Source organism: Scyliorhinus canicula, chromosome 5, assembly GCF_902713615.1.
Source record: "Scyliorhinus canicula chromosome 5, sScyCan1.1, whole genome shotgun sequence".
In the NCBI taxonomy this organism is placed as follows: Eukaryota; Metazoa; Chordata; class Chondrichthyes; order Carcharhiniformes; family Scyliorhinidae; genus Scyliorhinus; species Scyliorhinus canicula.
The window spans coordinates 28237135-28264371 of record NC_052150.1 but is presented as its reverse complement, the minus strand read 5'-3'; the positions used below and the strand labels follow the sequence as shown (position 1 = coordinate 28264371).

General features: G+C 46.3%; 2 protein-coding genes across 3 annotated transcripts in view; one reads left to right on the top strand and one right to left on the bottom strand.

The window, feature by feature from the left end:
* The window catches only part of exoc3 (exocyst complex component 3), a 44913-nt gene extending 40962 nt beyond the window's left edge, over positions 1-3951 (top strand). For both annotated transcript variants that reach the window (XM_038796822.1, XM_038796823.1), the window contains 2 exons: positions 1447-1574; positions 3044-3951. In XM_038796822.1, coding sequence (XP_038652750.1) covers positions 1447-1574; positions 3044-3215 — 300 coding nt within the window. In that variant the 3' untranslated portion in view covers positions 3216-3951. The remainder of the gene's footprint in view (positions 1-1446; positions 1575-3043) is intronic.
* A 9704-nt stretch (positions 3952-13655) lies between these two features.
* Positions 13656-27076, bottom strand: pigm (phosphatidylinositol glycan anchor biosynthesis, class M). Its single transcript, XM_038796821.1, has 5 exons — positions 26622-27076; positions 21747-22330; positions 17275-17533; positions 15699-15800; positions 13656-14970 (listed from the first exon to the last, which is right to left on the bottom strand). The coding sequence occupies exons 1-5, from the start codon at positions 26853-26855 to the stop codon at positions 14803-14805; spliced, it is 1347 nt and encodes a 448-aa protein (XP_038652749.1). The 5' UTR covers positions 26856-27076; the 3' UTR covers positions 13656-14802.
* Positions 27077-27237: the final 161 nt, after the last annotated feature.

Genomic DNA, 27237 nt, shown 5'->3' with positions numbered 1-27237 from the left:
GACAAGTGTGGGACTTTGCGCGAGAGGAGCTGCCTTCGTTCCCCCAATTACCAGAGTATACGCTACTGGAGGAAATGCCGCTCCCAGATGAGGTGGGGAGGACAGGATTGGGGATATATGTTGGTGGTTAGGAGAGCAGGGCAAGGCATTAGTGAAAAGAATCGAGGGGAATGGGAGGAGGAGCTGGGGTAGGAGATAGGAAGGGGACTCTGGTGTGATGTGATGTAGCGAGTGAACTCAACCTCTTCCTGTGCAAGAATGAGTTTAATACAATTTAAAGTGGTGCATATGATCCACATGACTCAGGCTCTGATGAGTGGGGCTTTTCCCAGGAGAAGCAGGTGGATGCGAGAAGTGCAGGTGGGGGCCTGTGAACCATGTTCACGTGTTCTGGAGATGCAAGGGGTTGGAGAGCTAATGGGAGGCTGTTTCGGGGCCCTATCCAGGATGGTTGAGGTTGAGGTGAAGCTGGACTCTATGGTGGTGATCTTTGGTGTGTTGGAGCTGCTGGAGAAGGAAACTTATGTCGTGGCCTTCGCCTCTCTGATTGCCCGGCGTTGGATTCTTTTGAATTGGAGGTCGGTCACACCACCGGGGTTGCAGCTTGGAGTTATCAGTTTCTGCGGTTGGAGAAAATCAAATAACAGTAATCTTTATTAGTGTCATACTGCAATGAAGTTACTGTAAAAATCGCCTTAAGGGGGTCGGAAGAGGGCTTCGAGGTATGATGGAGGCTGTTCATGACAATATTTCTTTTAATAAATTTGGAGGGCCCAAATCATTTTTTTCCAATGAAGGGACAATTTAGCGTGGCCAATCCATCTATCGGTACATCTTTTGGGTTTTGGGGGTGATACCCGCGCAAACACGGGGAGAATGCAAACTCCACACGGACAGTGACCCAGAGCCGGGATCGAACCTGGGACCTCGGCGCCGTGAGGCAGCAGTGCTAACCCACTGCGCCATCATGTTGCCCCTTTATGGCAATATTTGAGGAGCTGTTCATCGTGGGGAGGGGGAGGGAGGGGACTAAAAGGGGAAAAATGTACAAACTGTATACTTTGTTTTCATTGGATGTAGAATTGATGTTATTGATTGTATTTGGAATAAAATATCTTCAAAAAAAAATATAGATGTTGAAGTTGGGTCAATTGCCTTAGTCTGGTGAAAGTTGTTACTCTTGACAGCACTGCTATGGGAATTAGATATCATGCATTTGTTCACAGAATGCCATCAATATGCCATACTGGCATCTGTTAACAGAGAGGTGAAAAATCTGTCGTGGAGACTAGAGAGTAAAAGAAAATTGCTAAGAAAGAAAGAATGACCAATCTAAAATGTACCATGATCTTCCACACCAATGCGATTGCATAACTGGATTTCACATTTGTGTGGAGGATATTCTGTTGTGCTTGTATCCACCAGTTGCTTTATTACTACATACAGGGCTTTGCAGAGGATACTGATCTGCTGTGTGATGCTATTCCAGCTCTGGCTGAAGTCTTGAAGCTCACTGATCCTTCTTTATTATGTCTTGAGGTCTCTACGTTGGTTAATAAATTTCCTGACTTCAGGTGAGATTTTTTTGTTGAACATGGAAAAATGATATTGTTTCATAGGGAGCAACAGGTTAGAGCTATTGCTTAATACACAAATGACCGTCGGCAGTCCCAGAACTGCACAATATTTGGATCTTAACTTGTATGAAATTTTCGGCAAGGTTATTTTAAAAGGAATGAGAGCTTTCATTTTATTAGAAGGCAAAAATCTTCCCTTTCTAATAATAAACGCTTTAATTTGGCATGGTGCCAAAGTAGAGAAAGGAAATTGTTTTCTTTAATTCCGCTACTTCACGTGAAAAATTTGCAGTCACAAGTTGGGAATTTGAAAGCTTTGACATAGCCCAAGAAAAAGGTGTGGAAATAAATTTAATAGAAAAATATATTGACAAAATGCTTCACAGGTAAAATCCCACTACTTGTTTATTACATTTTGAAAATTGGTGTTGGTAGTAGGAGTTGTAGCCTAATACATCTATTGTTCAGAAAATGTATTTTTATCTCAAACCTAATTTTTATCATCCTCTATAGTGAGCATATCATTTTGATAGATTCCCATTTTCTGACTGAATTCAGAGGGGAGAATTTCTATTTAAATGTAACATTACCAAAAAGAGTAAAGGAGCAGATGGACTTTGATGTTTACCTAAACCATTGGGACAAGCAAACACTCATCTGATGTATTCCACCGTCTATAGTGCAGCACTCAGTACCACACTGGAGTCTCTGCTGAGATTATGCACTCAAGCCCTGGAGTGGTTTGAACTGACAACTTGAGGTAGAGATCAGGTTATTAAGCTGAGCGAATAAATTCTGGGCAATTAAATGTTCCAACCTCATCTGTTCAACAGGTCAAGTCAGACTTCATGGGTTCCCCACCACTGTGGTATTTGTATTTTCTAATAACAAATTCCTATTTCATTTAAGCTTTACGTGAAGTTCTTTCCAAGTGACAAGACAGGAAAATCTGTATTTAATTTTTCCCAGATTCTGGGAGCGGTGTTGGCTGCTTCTTTATGGGACATGATCAGTGACATGGATCCATATTGCGGTGGGGGTTTAAAAAAATGACACGGGTGAGGTCAAACTTTACACCAAATGGCCTGGCCACTGATCCTGAAATGCATTGCACTTCTGCAGTGATATAATAATATGCATATAGTTGCAAACAGATTCCTTGTATCAGTGTAAATGCCACATATGTACAATGTGTAACCAGTGTCAAAACTGATGTCAAAGTCTGGGAGAAAAAGATGTAGCATTCAACTCAAATCTGCTGTAAAAACTGCAGCTTAATTACACTGGCACAGGAATTTTGATACCATGAATGAAAGTTTTCTCTTGTTAAATTGCAGTAGCAGTTGTGTGTATTCTAGTTCACATGAATATATTTGCCCATTGATATTAAAAATCATGCATCTACAGACACATGTAGCTAACCTTTTGTAATTGAGCTGCTCTCAACTGTTTATCTTGCCCCACAGGGAAGAACACATTACAGCATTAATGGCAATGAGAGGAGATGCCAGCAGGGAAATGAAGCAGACAGTCATTGAAATTTTGTGGCAAAACCCGACTCATCCTGGTCCTAATTTTAAGCCAATCTTCAAAGATATTTCTGTACAGAATTTAACACTGTCAAAATTAGTCAAATGAAATGTGCATTTTGAAAGTTAATATATACAATAGACCCTCACTCAATACAGCTGCATTTGGAAGGCATATAGAAAGTATGAACAAAAATGTTAGAAGCTCCAATATACTTTTCTTATCTTTGCAGTAATTTTAAATCATCAGTGTAAGCCTCTCCTTTTTCAAAAGGTATTCGACGAGGGAAAGAGATGCTAGTGTCATTCAGTGGGCTCACTGTACACACGGTATGTCATCTGAGCAGCACTGAGTTTTCTGCCCTCCGATATTGGATTGCCACAAGACTAGTGTGGCTTCACTATTTTGTTGACTAAAAGTATCTGGAAACTTTAAAACAGACAAATGGGGTGAGACTGCTTATTAATGAGGGTGTGAGACAAGAGATGCAACATGATGGGCTACTTTATATGTATTTTGCCTTTTGTCTTCTGCATTCTTTTGAACAGAATAATTAATGCCATATTTTGGAAGATGTGGAATGAGAAATGTATTTTTATGTATGCACACTTGTACAGAATTTAGGGTGTATATCCATGAGAAAATGGATTGGCTGTTTTGCTGTGGGTTTTTTAAAGCTGATAAAATGGTCTGCAGTAAAATAAATAACTTTGCAAATGTACATTTAACATGAAAACTAAACCATGTTTAATAGTGAGCATTTCAATGTTTTGTGCAATGGTTGATGTTTTGAAACATTCAAGTCTTTAAAAAAAACACAATAAAGCGCTGGTGTAAAGGTTTACCGTAGTTTTTTTTGATAAATGTTTTTTATTGAGTTTTCATATTTTATATTACAAATTATTAGAGAGAAGAAAGAAAACGCAAAAATTTAACATGTATATTTACAGGTATGCATCATCATAACAATAATTGTGGCCGCCCCCTTTAGCCGGCATACATATTTTACATTCCCCAATATGGCCGAGGCACATGTTTATAGGCATTTATTTATAGTTTGGTTTTGGGCCTTAGCTTGCCAGCAAACCCCCATAATGAACCCGTAACCACCCCCCCCCCCGGCTACCTTCCCCCGATTCCCGTCCATTTTCCCCTGATTCTTGGCCACCCGACTATTCTTCCTCTTGTACGTTGGCCACAAACAGGTCCCGGAACAATTGCATGAATGGCTCCCACGTTCTATGGAAGCCGTCGTCTGACCCTCTGATGGCGAATTTGATTTTCTCCATTTGGAGAGATTCCGAGAGGTCGGACAGCCAGTCTTCAGCTCTGGGCGGTGCTGCTGACCGCCAGCCAAACAGGATTCTACGGCGGGCGATCAGGGAGGCAAAGGCAAGGGCGTCCACCCTCCTCCCCAGGAATAGATCTGGCTGGTCTGAAACCCCGAAGACCGCCACTATCGGGCATGGCTCCACCCTCACCCCACCACTTTGGACATAGCCTCGAAGAAGGCTGTCCAGAACTCCACAAGTCTGGGGCAAGACCAGAACATGTGGGCGTGGTTGGCCGGGCCTCTTTGGCACCGTTCACATCTGTCCTCCACCTCCGGGAAGAACCTACTCATACGGTTTCTCGTTAAGTGGGCTCTATGTGCCACTTTTAGTTGCGTCAGGCTGAGCCTTGCGCACGTGGAGGTGGAGTTGACCCTATGCAGTGCTTCGCTCCAGAGTCCCCACCCTATCTCCATCCCCAGGTCATCCTCCCATTTCCTTCTTGTTGCGTCCAGTACGGTGTCGTCCCTTTCTACCAGTCGGTCATACATGTCGCTACAGTTCCCTTTCTCTAGGATACTTGCGTCCAGTAGGTCTTCTAGTAGTGGCGGTTGTGGGTATGTCCTTGTCTCCTTTCGTAGGAAGTTTTTGAGCTGCAGGTACCGTAGCTCGTTCCCCCCAGCTAGCTGAAATTTCTCTGTCAGTTCGTCCAGTGTTGCGATCCTGTCGTCCGTGTATAGGTCCCTGACTGTCAGTGTCCCCCCGTTCTGCCTCCACCTTTTGAAGGTGGCGTCAGTCAGTGCTGGTGTGAACCTATGGTTGTTGCAGATGGGAGCCTTGTCCGACATTTTGGTCCGGCCAAATTGCTGCCGCAGTTGGTTCCAGGATTGGAGGGTGGCTGTCACCACTGGGCTGCTGGAGTGTTTTTTGGGTGGGGATGGGAGTGCTGCCGTGGTGAGGGCCCGGAGGGAGGTCCCCATGCAGGAGGCCTCCTCCGCACGCACCCACTCAGCTTCTGGCTCCTGGATCCATCCCCTTACTCGCTCGGCTGTTGCCACCCAGTGGTAGAATTGTAGATTCGGGAGGGCTAGCCCCCCCCGGATTTTGTTTTTGGTAGGACCTTCTTTGGGATCCTAGCATTTTTACCCCCCCCCATATGAACGCCATGATAAGTTTGTCCAGCGCTTTGAAAAACGCCTTGGGGATGTAGATCGGAATGGATCTAAATAGGAAGAGGAACCTGGGCAGTACGTTCATTTTGATCGTCTGGACTCCCCTCGAGGGAGAGCGGGAGTGTGTTCCATCTTTGCAGGTCCTTTTTAACTTCCTCCGTCAGGCTGGTGAGGTTCCATTTGTGGATCCCTTTCCAGTCATGGGCTATTTGGATCCCCAGGTAGCGGAATTTGTGTCGGGCTTGTTTGAACGGCAGCCCCTTTAGTGCTGCCCACGGGCCCCCCCTTGCGGGTGTAATGGGAAGATCTCACTTTTGCTCATGTTGAGTTTGTAGCCCGAGAAGGCTCCAAACTCTTTCAGGAGCGCGATGATTCCGTCCATGCTGCTTTGTGGGTCCGAGATATAGAGGAGCAGATCATCCGCATAGAGTGAGACTCTGTGCTCTCTACCTCCCCTTCGGATCCCCCTCCAATTTTTTGCTGCCCTGAGCGCGATTGCTAGCGGTTCGATTGCTAGTGCGAACAGCAGCGGGGACAGTGGGCATCCTTGTCTGGTGCCCCTGTGCAGCTGGAAGTATTGGGAGTTGGTATTGTTGGTCCGTACACTCGCCATGGGAGCGTTGTATAGGAGCTTTACCCAAGCGGTGAACCCTGTTCCAAGCCCGAACCGCTCCAGTACCTCTATGAGGTATTTCCATTCGACTCTGTCAAAGGCCTTTTCTGCGTCCAGGGAGACGATCACCTCTTGTGTTCTCTCCCTGGAGGGGGTCATTATCACGTTCAGCAGGCGCCTGATGTTCGCGGTAAGCTGTCTACCTTTGACGAAGCCCATCTGGTCCTCTGTGATCACCTCAGGTACACAGTCTTCTAGCATTTTGGCCAGTATTTTGGCGTCTGCGTTCAGCAGAGATATGGGTCTGTATGACCCACATTCCGTTGGGTCTTTCTTAGGTATCAGCATGATTGAGGCCTGTGCTAACGTGGGTGGCAGTGTGTCCCTAGCTAGCGAGTCTGTGAACATCTCCCGCAGGTGCGGGGCCAGCGCTGTCGCAAATTTTTTGTAGAAGTCCGCCGGGAATCCGTTCGGTCCCGGCGCCTTCCCCGTCTGCATAGAGCTAATGCTGTCCATGATCTCTCCCAGTGCTAGTGGTGCTTCCAGATCTCGTTTTCTGCCCTCTCCCACGACTGGTATGTCCAGTCCATCAAGAAACCGGTTCATCTCAGCCTTCCCCGTTGGGGGCTCCTGAGGTGTACATCTCTTGGTAGATGGCCTTGAAGGTTTCGTTAATCCTCTCTGGTTCTGTTTCCAACGTGCCTCTGGTACCTCTGATTTGCGCAATTTCTCTGCTGGCTGCCTGCTTTCTCAGCTGGTGTGCCAACAGGCGGCTGGTTTTGTCTCCGTGTTCGTACAGGGCCCCGCGTGCCTGGCGGAGTTGGTGTACTGCTTTCCTGGTGGAGAGCAGGTCAAAGTTCCTTTGTAATTCTTTTCTCTCCGCCAGGAGCTCGACGGTCGGGGCCTCGGAGTATTTACGGTCTACCTCCAGTATGGAGTCGACCAGCTTCTGCCTAGCCACCCTTTCCTCCCTATCTCTTTGCGCTTTGAAGGCAATGATTTCCCCTCTTAGTACGGCCTTAAGCGCTTCCCAGAACGTGGAGTTTGAGACCTCCCCGTTTTGGTTGTTCTCCGTGTACTCCGCTATGGCCTGCGCTAACCTTTCGCTGAAGGCCTTGTCAGCTAGTAAGGCACCGTCCAACCTCCATGTGGGGCGCTGGGCCCTTCCCGTCTCCAGCCGCACGTCCATGTAGTGTGGGGCGTGGTCTGATATCACAATTGCGGCGTATTCCACCTTGTCTATCCCTGGAAGCACCGTTTTCCCCACCACAAAGAAGTCAATTCTGGTGTACACGTTGTGTACTGGGGAGAAGAAGGAGAATTCTTTCTACCCCAGGTGGGCGAATCTCCAGGGGTCCACTGCTCCCATCTGCTCCATATAGTGACTGAGTTCCCTTGCCATGCTTGAGGTTTTCCCCGTTTTGGGGTTTGATCTGTCCGTCTTTGGATCCTGTACACAGTTGAAGTCCCCCCCCATGATTAGTCGCGCGTCGCTATGTCCGGGATTTCTGCCATGGTCTTTTGGATGAAGCTCGTGTCGTCCCAGTTGGGCGCGTACACGTTGACTAGAACTACCGGCGCCCCATCCAGGGCCCCGCTGACCATGACATACCGCACCCCTGAGTCTGTAACCGTCTTTGTCGCCCTAAACCTTGTCCTCTTGCCGATCAGGATCGCCACCCCCCCTGGCCCTTGTCCCATAACAGGAATGGTAGGTTTGTTCCACCCAGCCCTTTCTTACCCGCAGTTGGTCCTGCTCCCTCAGGTGCGTCTCTTGGAGGAAGACTATGTCGGCCCTCATGTTTCTGAGGTGGGTGAGGACTCTAGATCTCTTCACTGGGCTGTTAAGTCCCCTTACGTTCCAGGTGATTATCCTGGTGGGGGGCTTCTGCCCCCTCGCTCCTATGGGATTAACCATATTTGTCCGGTGGACGCGCCCCTGCCCTCTGGGGTTTCCCTTTGTTAGGGGGCCGTCCAGGATGGCCACTATCACTGCTCTCCCCATGCGGTCGGGTCTCTGCGCTCCGGGGTTTCCCCTTGTCCCGGGGGCACCCGCCATGGCCGTCCACTGTGTGACCGCCACGCGGGTAGTCCCCTGCACTCCGGGGGCCCCCTTCACCCACAGACCGTACTGGGTGGGTGCTTGCAGCGGTTCCCTGTTTCGAGCCCTTGGTTGTGGCACTTTGTGGCCCTGTTCCTTTTCTGGCCTCTTTTGTCCCTTTGTCCCTGCATTTCCCCTCCCTGGTCTCTCGCACCCTGAGTGCCCCCCCCCCTCCCCCCCCGCTCTCTCCCCTTTCCCCCCTCCCCTGTATACCCCTCCTATGCCCCTCTATCCCCTATTCCTGTCCCCATTTGCTCTCCCGACTTTGATGGGTGATCCCCCCCCCCCCCTCCCCTGCCTGGCGCCTTCCCCCCTGTTGGGGGTGCGCTGCGGCCCTGCTTTGTTGTGTGCCCCCGTCGCTAGCTTTCCTGCTAGTACAGTGGTTGCCCTCTCTGAGGTTGCTGTCCCGCTTCTCCTCTGCCTGGCCTCTACGGTTTTCTGCCCGCTCCTCCTCCACCTTACCCTGCGCCCCTCTCGCCTGCTCTCCCTTCTCCAATACTCCCGTTCCCTTGTGCTGGGGCCTGGCCTCCCACCTGGAGCGGTCCCTTGGGCAGTGGGTTGTTTTTTGTTCTGGGTGTTCCTGCCAGGGGGAGGGGGCTGGCTTTGCCTCGCCCCTCCCCACCCCCCCGTCGGCGTGTCGTTTCTCCTTGCCATGGGCCCCTCGTCCCTACCTCCCCTGGCGTTTTTCCAGCCCGTGCTCATCGACGAACCTATTCGCCTCAGCAGGGGCTGTAAAGAAATATTCCTTGTTTTGGTATGTGACCCAGAGTTTTGCTGGGTACAGCATACCAAAACGCACTTTGCTCTTGTAGAGAGCTGCTTTCGCTCTGTTGAACTCAGCCCGTCTCTTAGTTATGTCCGCTCCAAGATCCTCGTAGACTCGGATGGCGTGCCCTTCCCATTTGCAGGCTCTATTTTCCTTGGCCCAGCGCAGGATTGTCTCCCTATCCCGGTACCGGTGCAGTTTGGCTATGACTGCTCTCGGTTGTTCCCCTGCCTTGGGCTTCGGGTGCAACGACCGATGAGCTCTGTCCATTTCCGGTGGGGTGGGAAAAGTGTCCCCCCCCCCCCCCCCCCCCACTAAGGAGCCCAGCATCGCAGCCACGTATGCTGTGGGGTTTCTGCCCTCGGTCCCCTCTGGCAGGCCCACTATCCTAACATTTTGCCTTCTCAAGCTGTTTTCCTGGTCGTCTACCCTTCAGGCTCCCCTGTGTTGCACCCAGTCTTGCCACTTCCCTCTCCAGGGCTGTGACCCGGTCGCTCATGTCGGTCGCTGCTTTCTCCAGCTCTTTAATGGTTCTCATGGGCTTCCAGTTTCTCCCCTTGGGCATCCACTTTCTCCTCCAATCTGGTCAGAGCCTGCTGCACCCCTGACATGGCCCTGGTCACTGCTGCCTGTACTGCGGCCTCTGCGTCTGCTTTCAACTCTGCCTTGATTGCCTGCAGCTGCTCCCTCACCACCTCGGCAAAGGCTGCCTTCCAATTCACGCCCCCCTCTAACCCCAGGGGAGAGGGTACCTGTCGGTCCAGCTCTTTTTGATGCGGCGATACATCCGTCCCGCCGCTTCGTGTGCTGATTCGTTCGCCTGAGCTGGCTTGCCCTTTGTCCCGTCTGCTTCTGATGCCCCCTTTCCCTTGGCTCCCTTCTGGCATTTTTTTCTTCCCCTTCCCTTTCATCTTTTCTTCTCCCCTTGTTTTTCTTTTCCCCCCTTTTCCGCACCCTATTTTTATTTTATTTATTTATTTTTTTTATTTCCGTCTTTCCTTTACCCCTTTATTTTATTTATTTATTTCTTAATTATTTTCTCTCCTCCTCCCCGCTTTTATGCAACTCCTCGCAGATGGGCTTACTTTTGCTGGGAGCGAGTGTAAAAAGAGAGAAAATAGTATATATATCCCTCCCTCTCTCTTTAACAGTTTTCTTTTGGGTTTTAAAAAAAAAATAAAAGTCCTTTTTTGTTTTCTCTCCCCCTTCCTCTCTCCTCACTCACCCAGGAGAGAGAGATAGAGAGAGGCTTTTACCCAGTCCCTTTGTTCTTGCCACGTGGTGGTCGCTGCCGTTTGGGGGGGGGTTGGGCCGGTCCCCGCTGCCGCACTTCACACCCCGCGTCCTCCTGGTCGCTGCCGCCGGCTGGGCCCCCCTTCGGTCCCTGCCGCACCACTCCTGGCCTGCGTTGGGGGGAGGGTTGGACCTGCCGCTGCCCCTCTGCTTCTGCCGCCAAGCCCCGCCACTGCCGCCAAGCCCCTCTGTCGCCGCCGCCGCTCCCGCCAAGCCCGTCGCTGCCGCCAAGCCCCGCCGCTGCCGCCAAGCCCCTCTGTCGCTGCCGCCGCCAAGCCCCTCTGTCGCTGCCGCCGCCGCCAAGCCCCGCCGCTCCCGCCAAGCCCCTCTGTCGCCGCCGCCGCTGCAGAGGTTCCTCCGCCGACAGGCCTGCCCCAGGTTTACCATAGTTAACTCCACTGTGAAGTACCATAGTTTATCATGTATTTCAAAATTGAGTTTCATAGAACAGTACAGCACAGAACAGGCCCTTCGGCCCTCGATGTTGTGCCGAGCAATGATCACCCTACTTAAACCCACGTAACGCGTATACCCGTAACCCAACAATCCCCCCATTAACCTTACACTACGGGCAATTTAGCATAGCCAATCCACCTAACCCGCACATCTTTGGACTGTGGGAGGAAACCGGAGCACCTGGAGGAAACCCACGCACACACGGGGAGGACGTGCAGACTCCACACAGACAGTGACTCAGCCGGGAATCGAACCTGGGACCCTGGAGCTGTGAAGCATTGATGCTAACCACCATGCTACCGTGAGGCCCCAAATGATCATTACTTTAGCAGGAAAGCCATATTGTATGACGAGGTGAAAATCATTACATCTGTTTTAGGCTACAAGTACATAGAAAGTTCCACAAAGTATGGTGGAAAGAACATAGCAAAATAAGCTGAGAAAACTCCAAAGGGCTGCTGAATTGCAATAGTGTAATAATGGAGGTTAAAACCCTGAAATCAATTAAATTAGGGACAGCTCTAATCTGGAGTTTAGGGTCTATTGGGGGGGGGGGAGGGGGGTAGTAGAATTAATTACATGGAGCTGAATGGCCTTCTCTCAGCCTTAATTATTTTGTCAGTTCCAAAGAATCATCATATTGGTCTTAACGTTACCTCCAATTTTTTGTCCATAGATTCTACCAGATGGGCTAAATTTGTCCAACTTTGCCTTTATACTTCATCAAATCATAGAATTTATAGTGCAGGCAGCCATTAGGTCCATCGAGTCTGCACCGGCCCTTGGAAAGAGCACCCTACTTCAGCCCATGCCTCTACCCTATCTCAGTAATCCAACCCAACCTAACTGTTTGGACACTAAGGGGCAATTTAGCATGGCCAAACCACCTAACCTGCACATCTTTGGACTGTGGAAGGAAACCGGAGCACCCAGAGGAAAACCACGCAGGCACTGGGGGAAAGTGCAAATTCCACAGTCGAGGCCAGAAATCAACCTGGACCTTGGAGCTGTGAGGCAGCAGTCCTAACTACTGTGCCACCCTAACTATTTTGTATTTAATATATATAATTATTTTGTGTGAGGTTGGGTGAAGAGAAAGGGAGCAAATTAAAACCTAACATTACATCAACATATTTTGCATAGGAATGTCAATAGAAAGGTCAGTAAGAAGTCTTACAACACCAGGTTAAAGTCCAACAGGTTTGTTTCAAACACGAGCTTTCGGAGCACGGCTCCTTCTTCAGGTGAGCCGTGCTCCGAAAGCTCGTGTTTGAAACAAACCTGTTGGACTTTAACCTGGTGTTGTAAGACTTCTTACTGTGCTCACCCCAGTCCAACGCCGGCATCTCCACATCATAGAAAGGTCAACATTTATAGTCTGGGAAGGTGCTGGTGAGCTGCTTTAGTGAATTACTAGGCTATTTTAGAGGGCACAAGAGTCACCCACTTTGCTGTGGGTCTCGAGTATAGGCCAGACCGTTAGGATAGCAGATTTCCTTTCCTAAAGAACACCAGTGAACAACATCTGTTTTTACAACAATCTTAATTGCCACACAATCAGATACTAATTTTCTATTTGTAGATCTGGGCATTGCTAGCAAGGAGAGCATTTTTACTCATCCCTAATTGTGGAGAAGGTATTGGTGAAAACAACATAAATCAGGATTCTGTGACTTTTAGGGAACTTGTAACCAGCAGTATACCCATGCATCTGCTGCCTGACCATATTCTTGAAGATGGTAGAAATTGTGGGTTTCAAAGATGCTATTAAAGTATCCTTGATGAGTCGCTGCAGAGCATCTTGTGGCTGGTACATGAAAATGAAATGAAATGAAAATCGCTTATTGTCACGAGTAGGCTTCAATGAAGTTACTGTGAAAAGCCCCTAGTTGCCACATTCCGGCGCCTGTTTGGGGAGGCTGGTACAGGAATTGAACCGTGCTGCTGGCCTGCCTTAAAAGCCAGCGATTTAGCCCAGTGTGCTAAACTTTGCACTACTGGTGGATGGGAGTGCCAGCCAAGTGTTTCTTGAATGTTGTAGCTGCACTCATCCAGACAAGTGGAAAGCACCCATCGTATTCATGATTTGTAGATGGTGGACAGGCTTTGGTGAGTCAGGAGATGTTACTTGTGGCAGGGGAGGTCATGACGTCAGGTTTGCAATGTGGCTCCCTTTCGTTTATCGGAAGCTACTTAGATTTGTATGCAGGGACCTGTCCTCTGCAGGAGAAAACAAAAAATGTCCAGGCATTGCCCCCTTTTTTTGGAAATAAAATCTTGGGGCACATGTGTGGGGAGTGAAGTGTGCATGTGCGGCTGCAGCTTTTCAGCCTCCCGACTGTCAATCACGATCCGTCGAATGCCACACTGTTTCTCATTGGAATTGATTGTGCTCCACAGGGTACTGGTGCTAGCCTCTTAACAGTCACTGAATCGGTCCAGGTGCAGAGCCAGGTTTGCTGTCATGGAAGTTCAGAAATCCTGCCCCAGCATCAACTCAGTCTCAGGAACGGAGAATCCTGCCAGTGGTGTTTATTCAGCAACAGCATTTAATTTCAAGAGGCGGTTGCTGCTTGCCACGTATGTGAATATTCTCAGCTTTTATCTTATGATAGATGGCAGGCCCCCAGTTGAAGATGTTTCATACTAACTTCTTTTGGGATTTGAACCTATGTCTCTGTCATAGTAAGCCAGGCCTCTGGATTACTATTCGTAGAACCAGCATGGTTTCCAATTTTATATCTCGTCTTGTTTTACACGTCACACTTCAGCAGCACAAAAAAAGGCTCAGATTTAACATCTGCCTCAGGGAACATATGAAATTCATCACTAAGGTATACTTTGGGATGTGTTTTGCAGTAAGCAAGTCATTCTCATAATTATTACTCTAAATTTTAATGATGGAAAAAAGGTTTTATCCTAGAAAACAATGCGTTTGAATAAAAGTCTTATTTTTTTCCACTTCATTCATTAAAAGACTCTCAAAGCACATTTAATAAGCAAAATGTGGAAATCTTGAAATTAAACCAGAATTTGTTCAGCAGTCAGAGCTCCTGCTTCAAGATAGATAGATCCGCAGGGTTTCACTGGGATGGGTTACTTTGATCATTCAAAATCAACTTGGCATATTGAAGAGGGAAGGTGGTATCTGCTACCTCAATTCCTGTTTTTCCCATGCCTTGGACAGAATGAATAATCGGTACCACGTACCTGTTGAAGTGAGGTTCAAAGGAACGTCAAGGCTCAGACTGGCCTGCAATATTCCAAAAAGTTAAGACAAATCAGCCCTCAACGTTTTGTTCCAGCTACTGACTTCATAAGCTTCTTCTACAAATAGCTGGCCAACACTGTATTCTACAGGCTCTTTTACTTTAGTGCCTGCCAATACTGGTACAGTCACACACTAGTACAATGTAAACTATCTGACCCCAGGAATTCCAGGGTGGGGCTCAGGCAATCAGGTCACCAGTAGATGGCGATTCTGTACATGGACTCATGCTTTCAAGAAAGTTATCCAGCGGGTGCCAAATAGTCGAATGAGTATAGATCATCTGCGTCTAAGGATCGCAGTCAAAGAAAATTCTATGGTAATTCTTCACGTTTAAGGTCAGAGATCTTTGACCTCGAAGCAGCACTCTAGGTAATTTCTTTAAAATAGCTGTGGCACCTGTAATTGCTTTTAATATTTGCAAAAGGATCAATTGTAATTTTGTTAAGTGTGCTAAGAATTACAAAAACAATTAGATTGACCAGTCAGGCTTGCAATGTGGCTCCCTTTCATTTACTGGAAGCTACTTCGATTTGTATGCAGGGACCTGTCCTCTGCAGAAAACAAAAAATGTTCAGGCATTGGTCCCTTTTTTTGGAAATAAAATCTTGGGGGACAATAGTTTCCGGATGCATTCTCCATCATAACATCTCAATCAAACAGTGCCCCACGGAAATCGTCACAGGTCAGAATCTATTTTATGTCCAATCTGGATAGCAAATAGCACCATCTTGAGCAGGACAGCATTTCTGCTGTTATTTGGTCTTTCTTTTTGACTGCAATTCTCTTTTCTTATAGTTTGAGATCAATACCAACAGAATGAAGCAGTTGATGGAAAGAAATACCAATCCAGCCATCCAAATGAACAGAAAGGTGTTGTGTCCTTCAAACTCCAGATAATATGCAGGAGTGAGCCATAACCCCTAGTTTGACACAATCCAAAAGAAAAAAAAACAAAATCAGTACCAGATTCAAAGAAATGTGATTTTATACAAACAATAAGCTAATAATATCTGGTGAAGTTAACACTTATTTCTACCTGCATCAGACATTGGGAAGATTAGGCAGACAACCTAATGGTTAGGTGGATTAGTGTCCAAAAAGGTTAGGGATTGAGTTACGGGGATAGGGTGGAAGTGAGAGTTTAAAGTGGGTCGGTGCAGACTTGATGGGCCGAATGGCCTCCTTCTGCACTCTATGTTCTAGGTATGTGTGTAACCAACTCCATCATTCGGAAACTGGTAGTCCAAGGATGAATCTCCCAGTACTCTCCTATTTCTGTGGAAAGCAGTGTGTCTGATGCAGCAGTTTAAGAGGGCAGATCACCACCACTTTCTCAAGGGCAATTATGGATGGGCAATGAATGGTCTAGCCAGTGAAGCCCACATCCCTCAAGTGATTTTTAAAAAGAAGAATGGAGGGGTAGGCAGCCGTCAGACTCGCACACTAAACTTTGCCTATGCAGCAGTGGCCAGAGGACTACACAAGAGCAGCCCAGCAATAAATTTCTACTCCATAGAGCTCCCAGTATTAGAGTCTTAATTGCTTGAAAATTCATGTCAAAATTTTACCACACCGCAGATACATGATGCTACGGATACATTTGTAGTGTATTGTGATGGTAGCACTAGGGTAAAGCAACAATACTAACCTGACCGATGAACCACAAAACTAGCAGCACCATGCCTCTTCTCCAAGTAAGTGTCAGATATGGAAGAACCACTGGTAGCAGACACAAATACCACAGGAAGTACTAAAATGGTAAGCATATGGCACGCAAGTTATTTCAACACATTCAATGCACTTCTCTCATCCCACATATGACTGAAAATGTATACATTTCAGCTGGACAAAATATGGACAGAGTGGAGGGAGATGGCTGAGGGGATGGGGAGGGGGGGGAAAGAGAGGAAGAGGACGACATTGGGCAAAGACAAAACAAAAGATTGAGAAGTTAACTTGCAATATACTAGACAAAAGAAATGAGGCAAGGGAAATCATTAGTGGTAGAGAACTTTGGGAACCATAATGTATGCTATACTTAAATTTTCAAAAATGTATCTGAAAAAATTATATTTTGCATGTATCAACTCACCTGTTTACATCTTCTCCCGAGATATTCTATAAATTTACTAATAGCCTACTGAAATATTGGGCTCAATTTTGTTGTGGGCTTTGGGACCCAACATCAGGACCAAAAGAGGATCCACAAAATTTGCATTTGGTGTCAGTGGAACCAACTTAGTAATTCAATTAGAGGTTGAATTGAGCTAGGATCACCATCTGCAATTAAAATGTATTCCTGGAGGTTTCATCATATCAATTGCCCCATGCTTCAGCCATTAGGCAGACAGTATATCCATCCTTGTGGCACACTGCCTTCCTATGCAAATTGGAAAGTAAAAAGACTCATTGTCCAATTAGATGATACTGGACTGACAGCCAAACAGCCTTCCCCCCTCCCATTTTCAATATTTTTATATCTGGTAAAGATAAATGTTCAAAGGAAATGAAAAATGTTTTTTTTAAGATATCCTTACAGTATTCCAGGGAAGCACACAGCTGCGTCCTGGACAACTGGTTGCCCCTCTTAAAAAGGTCCAAACGTGGAATCTATCCATACCCCTGGCCTGCCTGCTGCTGACCACTGGAAACTTCCTCAGCGACAGAATTGTACCGAATTGCTCTCTGCTATTTTGTCCACCCTTCGACCCCTCCACCTCCCGAGGGAAGGCAAAATTCAGCCAATGTTTCCAAATTCGTATTGAATTTACTCTCTACAAAGGTTCTGACTTCTGGTTCTAGACAAGGAGACAAGTTTTTTTAATAAATTTAGAGGACCCAATTATTTTTTTTCCAATTAAGGGGCAATTTAGCGTGGCCAATCCACCTGACCTGCACATCTTTGGGTTGTGGGGTGAGACCCACGTAGAAACGGGGAGCATGTGCAAACTCCACACAGATGGTGACCCTGGGACAGGATCGAACCCGAGTCCTCAGCGCCGTAGACTGCAGTGCTAACCACTGTACCACCGTGCTGCCCTTAGACAAAGAGACAAGTTGAAAGAGTTTGTGTTCTACATCATCTTGTCCCTTTAGAACTCTAAAAGCATAATTATTCAGTCTGTTTTATCCAAATTTTATTAAATGGTAATTTTTCCCAGGGAAAAGACAGTGAAAACGCATGCACCTGCTAGAGCATCCAAAAGGAGAATTTCTTCACTCACCTGTGAAGTGCACACTTTGTTGAAAGTGACAAAAATAGCAGTGTGCAGGAAGCAGCAAAAGGTCAGGTCCTTGTGATAAGCAAATGACGTGATGAAGAGCAGCAGGAACTGTGGGAGGAAAGCAGCTAGTGCCAGAGCAGAGCTCCACTCACTCTCTGCAGTCAAATACAACATGTAGAAATAGGGCGAGAAGTTGTGGCGAATGTCTTTCCGCGTTAAGTGGTAAAGGTATGTGTGCTCCAGAAATTCCCAGCCATAACTGGATTTGAAAAAACACAAAAAAGCAGATCTAAGAGTTTGTAACATAATGCAATTTTTTTTATGAATGGCAATTTTACTGTGCCATCACAAATTATATACCAATCAGGATTTAATGAGAAAAACAGACTTTATATTTGTCCCAAATTTTAAAATTAAACCAATTATGCAGAACATTGAAACTAACCAGGGACCTGGGTTTAATTCTAACCTTGGGTGACTGTGTGTGGAGTTTGCACATTCTCTCCTGTCTGCATAGGTCTCTTTTGGGTGCTCCGGTTTCGTCCCACAGTCCAAAGATGTATAGGTTAGGTGGATTGGCCATGATAAATTGCTCCTTAGGACTTCTATGTGCAGGTTAGGTGTGGTTATGGGAATAGGGTCATTGCAGACTCAGTGGGCTGGATGGCCTTCTGTACTGTAGGGATTCAATGGATTTTACAAATTGAGGCAAAAATATGTCTCAATTTTTGGGCAGCACGGTGGCGCAGTGGGTTAGCACTGAGGCCTCTCGACACCGAGGTCCCAGGTTCGATCGCGCCCTGGATCACTGTCCGTGTGGAGTTTGCACATTTGCCCCGTGTTTGCGTGGGTTTCACCCCCACAACCCAAAAAATGTGCAAGCTAGGTGGATTGGCCATGCTAAATTGCCCCTCAATTGGAAAAAAATGAATTGGGTACTCTAAATTTAAAAAAAAAAATATTTGGAGTCAGTCATCTGTGACAACTGCTGGATGATGTAGTGTTAACTGAGGGAAAACAACATTTCCAGCCACCCTCCTGACTGACGATGGTTTGTAGTGCAGTGATGAAGGCTCTCAGCTTTAAAAGAAACTCACATGGACAATGCATATTGTTTACGGACAGCTTAAAGCAATATCTAAAGATACTGAAGATCAATTTCAGTAGCTAATTAAAAGTTGTGCTGGGAGGCGGTGGCATAGTGATATTGTCACTGGACTAGTAATCCAGAGATTTTGAGTCCCAGGTTCAAATCCTACCACTGCGAATGGTGAAATTTGAATTCAATAAAAAAATCTGAAAATAAAAAAAATCTAGTGATGACCATGAAAGCATTGTCGTAAAACCTCATCTGGTTCACTAATGTCCTTTAGGGAAGGAAATCTGCTGCCCATACCTGGTCTGGCCTATATGTGACTGCAGACCCACAGCAATGTGGTTGACTCTTAACTGCCCCTCAAGGGCAATTAGGGATGGGCAATAAATTCTGGCCCAGCCTGTGATGCCCACTTCCCATGAACAAATAAAAAATAAAGAAAAAAGTAAAAGCTGGAAAAAGAATGCGGGGAATAAAACTGGAGCTGCTAAGTGGACCACGTTTACATCCTCAATTGTCCCTGGGATCAGTTACAAGATTATTTCCAACTTGTAAGACATTCATTCCAAATTTTTAGTTCTTTGCCCAAAAGGTGATTATTCACCAAATGCTGATGAAGTGCTGCAAATGTTGTTTATTGTAGGTAGGGTGATGAGACAGGCTTCAGGTCTACCTCAATTGGAATGGGGATCGTACTCCCATGCTGTTGGTGTTTATGATGCATATGCGAACCATCGAGCCAACTGAGAAAACCAGCCCCACAACGTATTTAAAGCACTAGAACAATTTCCATTCCAACTGGAAGGAACAAACACCAACTGGAAGGAACACCGAGGGTGGCAAAGTGAGCACATACTCCATCATGCTAAATAGGTCTGTTCTGAATCTATCCTAACAGCTCAGAACTGGACAGCCATGAGGGGCTGTGGATCATGAGCAGCCAACAATGTATTCAACTACAATCTGCAACTTCATGGTCCAGCATAACCCTCTCTCTCTATGACCATTAAGCCAGGGGTACTAACCCTGGTTCAAATGAAGAGTGAAGGGGGGGTACAGCAGGAGAAGCAGCATTGGGTAACAGCAGAAGGTTCCACAGACAAAGCTAAGCAATCCCACAACCAATTGATCCATTAGATCAAAACTCTGCAGTCCTGCCTCATGAATGGTATTGGACAATTGAACTAACCAGAGGAGGAGATTCAGTAAACGTCCCCATCCTCAATGATGGGAGAGTCCAGCAGGTCAGTGCAAAAGGCATGGTTGCAAATTGCTGAGAGGATGATCCATTGACCACCTCTGAGGGCCTCAGCATCACTGATGTAAAACTTCAGCCAACTCGACTTCTTGCAATATCAAGAAATGGCTGAAAGCACTGGATACAAAAATGGCTATGGGCCCTGACAATAACCCATCTGCAGTTTGGAAAACCTAACTTCAGAACTAGCGGTGTCCCTAGCTAAACTGTTCTCGTACAGTACAACTCTGGTACCCAGCTGACAGGGTGGAAAATTGGCCAAGTGTGTGCAAAGAAAAATAAATTGAATCTGGTCAATTACCACCTCAATTGGTGTATTCTTGATCATTAGTAGAAGATGGAAGGTGGTACGATGGTGCTAACAAACAGCACTTATTTATCAATAACATGCTCACCAATGTTCAGTTTGGATTCTACCAGGGCCACTGGGCTTCAGATTCCACTCCATCATTTGTGCAAAGATGGACAGAAGAGTTGAATTCTAGAGGTGAAATGGCAATAACTGTCCTCAACACCATAAAACATAAGATCTAGGAGCAGAATTAGGCAATTCTGCTCTGCCATTCGATCATGGCTGATATGTTCCTCATCCCCATTCTCCTGCCTTCTCCCCATAACCCCTGGTCCCTTTGTTCATCAAGAACACCAGATTTGTGTTTGCACCAAGATAGCATTCCAATCAAAGAGCCCTCGCAAAACTAAAGTAGATGGAAATCAGGGGGAAATGGTCCACCGATTGGAGACACACCTCACACAAAGGAAGATGGTTAAGGTTAATGGAGGCCAATCATCTGAGTCCTGGGATATCACTACAGATGTTCCTCAAGGCTATTTATTTCTTTTAAAAATTCACTTTTTTCCTTGGGACGTGGGCATCACTGACTAGATCAGCATTTTTATTGCCCTTGAGGTGGCAGTGGTGGTCAGCAGCCTTTGATGTAGGTATACTCAATGTTGTTCAGGAGGGAGTTCCAGGATTTTGACCCAGTGACAGTGAAGGAATGACGCTATAGTTCCAAGTAAGGATGGTGTATGGCTTGGAAGGGATCCTGCAAGTGGCGTTTTTCCGTGCAACTACTGTGCACATTGTTCCACATGGTAGTGGTTTTGAAAGGTGCTGTCAAAGAAGCCTTGGTAAATTGCTGCAGTGCATCCTGTAGATGGTACACACTGCTGCTACTGTGTTCGTAGTGGACAGAGTGCATGTTGGAGGTGGTGGATGGGGTGCCAATCAAACAGGCGGCTTTGTTCTGGATGGTGTTGAGCTTCTACAGTATTGGAGTCCAAAGTGCAACCATATTCGGCTGCTTCATCGATGACCTTCCCTCCATCAGAAGGTTTGGGAGGGTGGCTGTTTACTGATGACTGAACTGCGTTCAGTATCATTCGTAACACCCATGATATTGAAGAAGTCCATGTCCAAATGCAGCAAGATCTGGACAACGTTCGGGCTTGAGTTGGCAAGTGGCAAATAACATTCAACCCACAGTGCTTGGCAATGACAATCTGCAACAAGAGAGACTCCAACCATCTCCCAATGACGTTTGCCAGCATTAACATTGCTGAATTCCATCTGCAAAATGCACTGCTCACCAAGTTTCCTTCTACAGCATCTCCCAAACCCACCACCTATACTGGCTAGAAGGAAGACAACATGAGAAAACCACCACCTGCAGGTTCGCCTTCAAGCACACACCATTCTGACGTAGAACTAGATCACTGTCCATGCACTGGTGCTGGGTCAAAATCTTGGAATTCCATCCCCCCCCACCCTCCCTCTCCCTAACAGCACTGTGGGTGTACCTATACCACATGGGCTGCAGCTGTGGAAGGCAGCTCACCATTACCCTTCAAGGACAATTAAGCATGAGCAAGAAATGGTGGCAGTGTTCACAGTCCATAAACAATTTTGTTTTAAACTTCCCTGCAGGTGTCACAGGTCACCAATTAAGAATGGAAAACCCACCCAATTTTCTCTGTTGCAGTCACCTCTTGTGCCTTAACAGAGACTAATCAACCCAGCAAACAGACAGTCAAATCTGGGACCTTCCTGGTCAGTATGTGTCAGTGCATTTATCCATCGAGCCATCAGGTGACACAAGATTTTAATTACTTTACCTGCAATAGAAAAGAACCCCAAGGCCGAGGAATAACAGTCCAGCAATACCAACAAATAGCAGCACATCCCTGTTCAGCAGTCTGACAATCAGCTTCAGGAAAGCCCTCACATAACCATGGAAACCAGTGTCTTTAAGGGTGCCTTTAGTCCATGCAGTAGGAGTATCATTCCCTGTTGCTTGTTGGTCAGTCTGAAGAGATAAGATTATGGGGACTGCATAGGTCACTGGGTAAATTTTCATATGTACAGAAAGCCCGTAAAAGAAGGCAGCCTTCACAATCTGTCTGCTCTCTAGGCAGTGCAAAGTAGCCAGCACCAACACTGCAAGAACAGCTTCTGCATTCCCTCTGCTTGAGACGGTCATTGGCAAAGGGTTGAAAAGCCATAGGCTGCAATACCAGCTTGCTCTGCGGCTGTCCAGTCCTCGAAGACATAAGATCCTGTGCATGAGGTAAGCTGCAAAGACGTCAAGTATAACAAAGAGGAATTTTCCATACAGTTCCGTGAGGTAAATGTTGGGAGTTAACATCCATGCCAGTAATGGAGTGTAACGATAGGTTGCTCTTTTGTATGGAGAAGCTCCCTGAAATAAATTTAAAATAGGAAAACCAATTATCAGTGTTGACTCTAGACATGGTTTAGCATTTTAACACAAATAATAAAAAATGTACCTCAACTTAATGCATTATCATTGTTGTACAAAATTCAATTGATCTCAATTCAGTTGCACATCATCTATAACCAACGACAGATTCATAATCATCAGTACTTAACCCTGTTTGTATTTGCAGCATAAAACTGCTTTCCCAAACAAGCTTTGCTGAGATGCTGGCAATGATACTTCTGCAGCCACATTTCCTAAAGCGCTCACAACACTACTTTCAGTCACAAGTTTGTTTAAAACTCTGAAGCAGGAAATCGTATCCAGCTTTTTAACCATAATTTAAATCCAAAAAGCCTCACCACCTCTTTGGACACAAGTTCAAGGTGAGGGGCAGGAGGTTTAAGGGGGATTTGAGGAAAAATTATTTTACCCAGAAGGTGGTGACGGTCTGGAATGCACTGTCTGAGAGGGTGGTAGATAGAGGCGGATTGCCTCACACCCTTTAAAAAAAACCTGGATGAGCACTTGGCACGTCATAACATTCAAGGCCAAGTGCTGGGAAATGGGAGTAGGTAGACAGGTCAGGTGTTTTTCATGCGTCGGTGCAGACTTGGTGGGCCGAAGGGCCTCTACTGCACTATTATTCTGTGATTAGGAGCAGCTAATGAGAGTAACAGTTAATTAGACCAACATATTATTACATGACTGTAATAATATGACCTGCCAGATAGTGCCCCCCCTGGCCACCCCCCACCAGCCCTCGCAGAAGCCCCCTCGGCCGGCAGCACGGCTCCCGCCTGACTGTGGCAGCGCTGGACACAGTCCGCAGCTGCAAAGCCGGGTTCCCGCACGGCTGAGACCACATGTGTCCTGCACCCAACTCAGCCCATTGCAGGCGGAGCATTGCGGGGTGCCTTCAGGTGATGCGCTGAGGAGAGAAAGAAGATGACTTCTAGACTCTCAAGTGATAGCAAACAAACATCTGCCAAGCTGAAATGTATGTAGCATACAGGCACAGGATTATGGATCTGTCAGACTCACATTGAACTTGAGAAACAGAAAATCTACGGTGAAAATGTAGGACAACCCAATCATGAAGAATTGAATGTGCAACGTGCACTTGCAGTACAGTTAATGATGCACTTTATTAATAATTGCCACAGTCCAGAACCTGATCAAGCCAAACTATAAAGCTCACTTTATACCTTAGCTCTGATGTGCTCAACACCAATAGTAAGCTATTGAAATCCTGCAGTGTCTGCCATCTCAGGTAATGACTCCAGATTACAATGTGGAAAATCATAACAAAGGTCCTTCAGACACAGTACTACTTTGCAGTATTTGATTTCGGGCTATTAATAATTGACAATTTGGAAACGGGCAGGTAAAAAGTCTAAAAGGTATTACAGTCCATGCTCTCAAGAGACCACTTTGTTCCTAGAACCTTTGAAAACATAACAAAAAACAATTACAGCAGCCAAGCGGAGAACAGTCAATCAATAACGTTGGAGAGAGTGGCTGCACAGAAGAATCATGGCTCACATTGCCCCACATTCTTAAAGGTCCATTGCGATTTATATTCTAATTTGTACATGAGCTTAGAACATGGTAATGTCGTGGTTGTTATTAGGCTAATAATCCAGAGAATTTAGGAGCATTCGGTGTAAACAAATCTGGCGATTCATAGGAACGCAAGAACTGGGAGTCAATAAAGCCCATACGGTCCCTTGAGTCTGATCCGCTACCATTCAATAATATGGGAAAAGATCTGGCTAATGGAGCATAATGTGGGAAAATGTAAAATTGCCCATTTTGGCAGGATGAATAAAAAAGCATAGTATCTAAGTGGCGAGAGATTGCAGAGCATTGAAGGTGCAAATGGTTCTAGGTGTCCTCGTGCATGAATCACAAAAGATTAGTTTGAAGGTACAGCAACTAATTAGGAAAGTTAATAGAATGTTATTGTGAATTGCACGGAAACTTGAATACAAAAGTAGAGAGGCTATGCTTCACTGATACAGGTCATTGGTGAGACCACATGTGGAGTATCATGTACATATATGAACATACGAAGTGGGAGTAGGCGGCCATTTTCCCTCGCGAGCCTGCTCCGCCATCCAGAAAGATGATTTGATGGCTGATCTGTGTGCATTTCGAATTCCAGATGTCCTCATCTCTACCTCCGATAACCTTTGATTCTCTTGCCTAACAAGAATCTATATACATATGCCTTAAAAATATTCAAAGACCCCTTTCTGCCCTTCAAAAAGAGACCCCTAATTTTAAATTAGTGCCTCCTAGTTCTGAACTCACCCATAAGAGGACACATTAACCATGTCCATTCAGTATTTTATATACTTCAATCAAATCACCCCTCACTCTTCTCCGTTCCAGTGGAAACAAGCCCAGCTTGTCCAACCCATTCTCATAAGACAACCCGCTGATTCCAGGCATCAGTTGAGTAAACCTTCCCTGAAATGTCTCCAAAGCATTTGCATTCTTCCTCAAATGCGGAAACCAAGTATTGGAGATGTGGTCTCATCAATGCCCTACATAAATGAAGCATAGCATCCTTATTTTGCTGTTCAATTCCTTTTGTAATGAAGTGGAGATGCCAGAGTTGGACATTCCAATCTGTAATTATCTTGCAATTGTCTCTCTCCTATATATGCTGTGATTGTGAACCTGCCTCCACTTCACCTGATGAAGGAGCAGCTTGTGATTTCAAATAAACCTGTTGGACTTTAACCTGGTGTTGAGAGACTTCATCTTGTAATGAAGGACTGCATTCCATTAATCACCTTAATTACTCATTGTACTTGCATAATAACATTTTGTGACTTATGCAATCTAACACCTAGATCCCTCTACACCTCAGAATGCTGCAGTCATTCTCTGTTTAAGTAATACTCTCCTTTTTATTGTTCCTGCCAAAGGAAACTTTACATTTTCCCAAATTATACATCTACCATATTTTTGCCCACCTACTCAACCTATCTATATCCTCTGCAACACCTTCTGTCCTCTTCCCAACATATTTTCCCACCTATCTTTGTGTCCTCTGCAAGTTTAGCTACCATACCATTGCTCCCAACATCCAAGTCATTGATATAAATTGTAAAATGTTGAGGTCCCGCAGAATCGCCGGGCAGAAACCTATTGCCAAGTTCTGCATACATGAGTGCAGCCTCAACCGGGACCTGGGATTCATGTTGCATTACATTCATCCCCCACCATCTGGCCTGGACTTGCAAAATCCTACCAACTGTTCTGGCTTGAGACAATTCACAGCTCTTTAACCTGGGGTTACCCCCTATCTCTGGATCTGTAAAGGCTTCATCACCTGCTAATGCTCGCATTCTAAGCATTGTCTGGCATCTTTGAATTTGTCTATATATATATATGTTTCTGGAACATACCTCTTCATTCACCTGAGGAAGGAGCATTGCTCCTAAAGCATGTTGGACAACAAACATGTTGGACTTTAACCTGGTGTTGTAAGACTTCTTACTTGCATTACAAATTAAGGACCACTGTCAATAAAGAAGATCTCAAGTCAAAGTTTAGGCACCGCTGGCCTACAACAGTTTTTATTTCCCGCAATAAAATTTGATGAGGCACCTCATCAAATGTCTTCCGGAAATCCCAAGTACAGTTCATCTACAGGTTCCCCTTTATCCTCAGCGCAGGTTACTCATTCAAAGAACTCCCAATAAATTGGTTACACACAATTTCCCTTTCATAAAACCATGCTGAACTTTCCCGATTACCTTGAGATTGCTAAGTTCCCAGCTATAACCTCTTCAATAATCGATTTTAGCACTTTCTCCATGTCAGACATCAAGCTAACCAGCCAATAGCTTTCTGCCTTCATCCCTTCTTGAATAGAATGGTTATATTTGCTACTTTCCAGTTTGATGGAACCTTCCCAGAATCTTACAAATTTTGGAAAATGAACACCAATGCATCTATTACTTGATGACCGTAGGATGAAGTCCATCAGGACCTGAAGACTTGTCAGCCATCAGTTTGCTTATTAAGGCTTCCCTAGTGGTTGCAATTTCACCGAGTTCCCCTTTTCCTTCTAGCTCTCGATTTACTGCTATTAGTGGAATGGTGTTTGTATCCTCTACAGTGAAGACAGGGGCAAATATTTGTTTATTTCTTCTGCCAGGTCCTTAATATCTACTATCGATCTGCTGAGTTACTTCCAGCACTTTGATTTTGTTTCACACTAAGTAAAAGGGGCCAGTCATTGAACCGGTTTTACCTGAGTGACGAACCTGGCGGCGTCCGTGAAGACATGGTAGTCCACATCCGTGTACTTAACCAGCATGGAGCGGTCCTGGTGCAGCCCGTAAAAGACCAGGCCGAGGCGGAGGCAGAGAGCGGCTGCAAGGAGACCCGCGAGCCCGGGACTGGGAGCCGGGCCCATTGAGAGGGAGAGCGGCGGCGGCGGCGGCGCCACCTCGCCTTTAACTGCTGGAAGTTTACATCGGCTCATTTAAAATGGCGAGAGCTAGGTTTAAAGGGGAGGTCACCCCCGCTAACTTTTAAAGCGAAACGATTTAACCTGAGGAAACCAGACGATTCCACGTTCCATAATTTCCTGAGTGGTGGAATAAAAGTTTCCGTGTTATCATTTTACAGCCGCGGCACTCAGAATCCACCTGGCGACATTAAAACACAATGTGCCAATTCGCCGAGCGGCGCGGGGCGTGACCAGGCGACCCTGACGCGGGGCGGGGTCATCTGGCGCGGAGCGGGGCCAACTGACGCCAGGTGGGTGGGGTCAACTGACGCCAGGTGGGTGGGGCCAACTGACGCCAGGTGGGTGGGGCCAACTGACGCCAGGTGGGTGGGGCCAACTGACGCCAGGTGGGTGG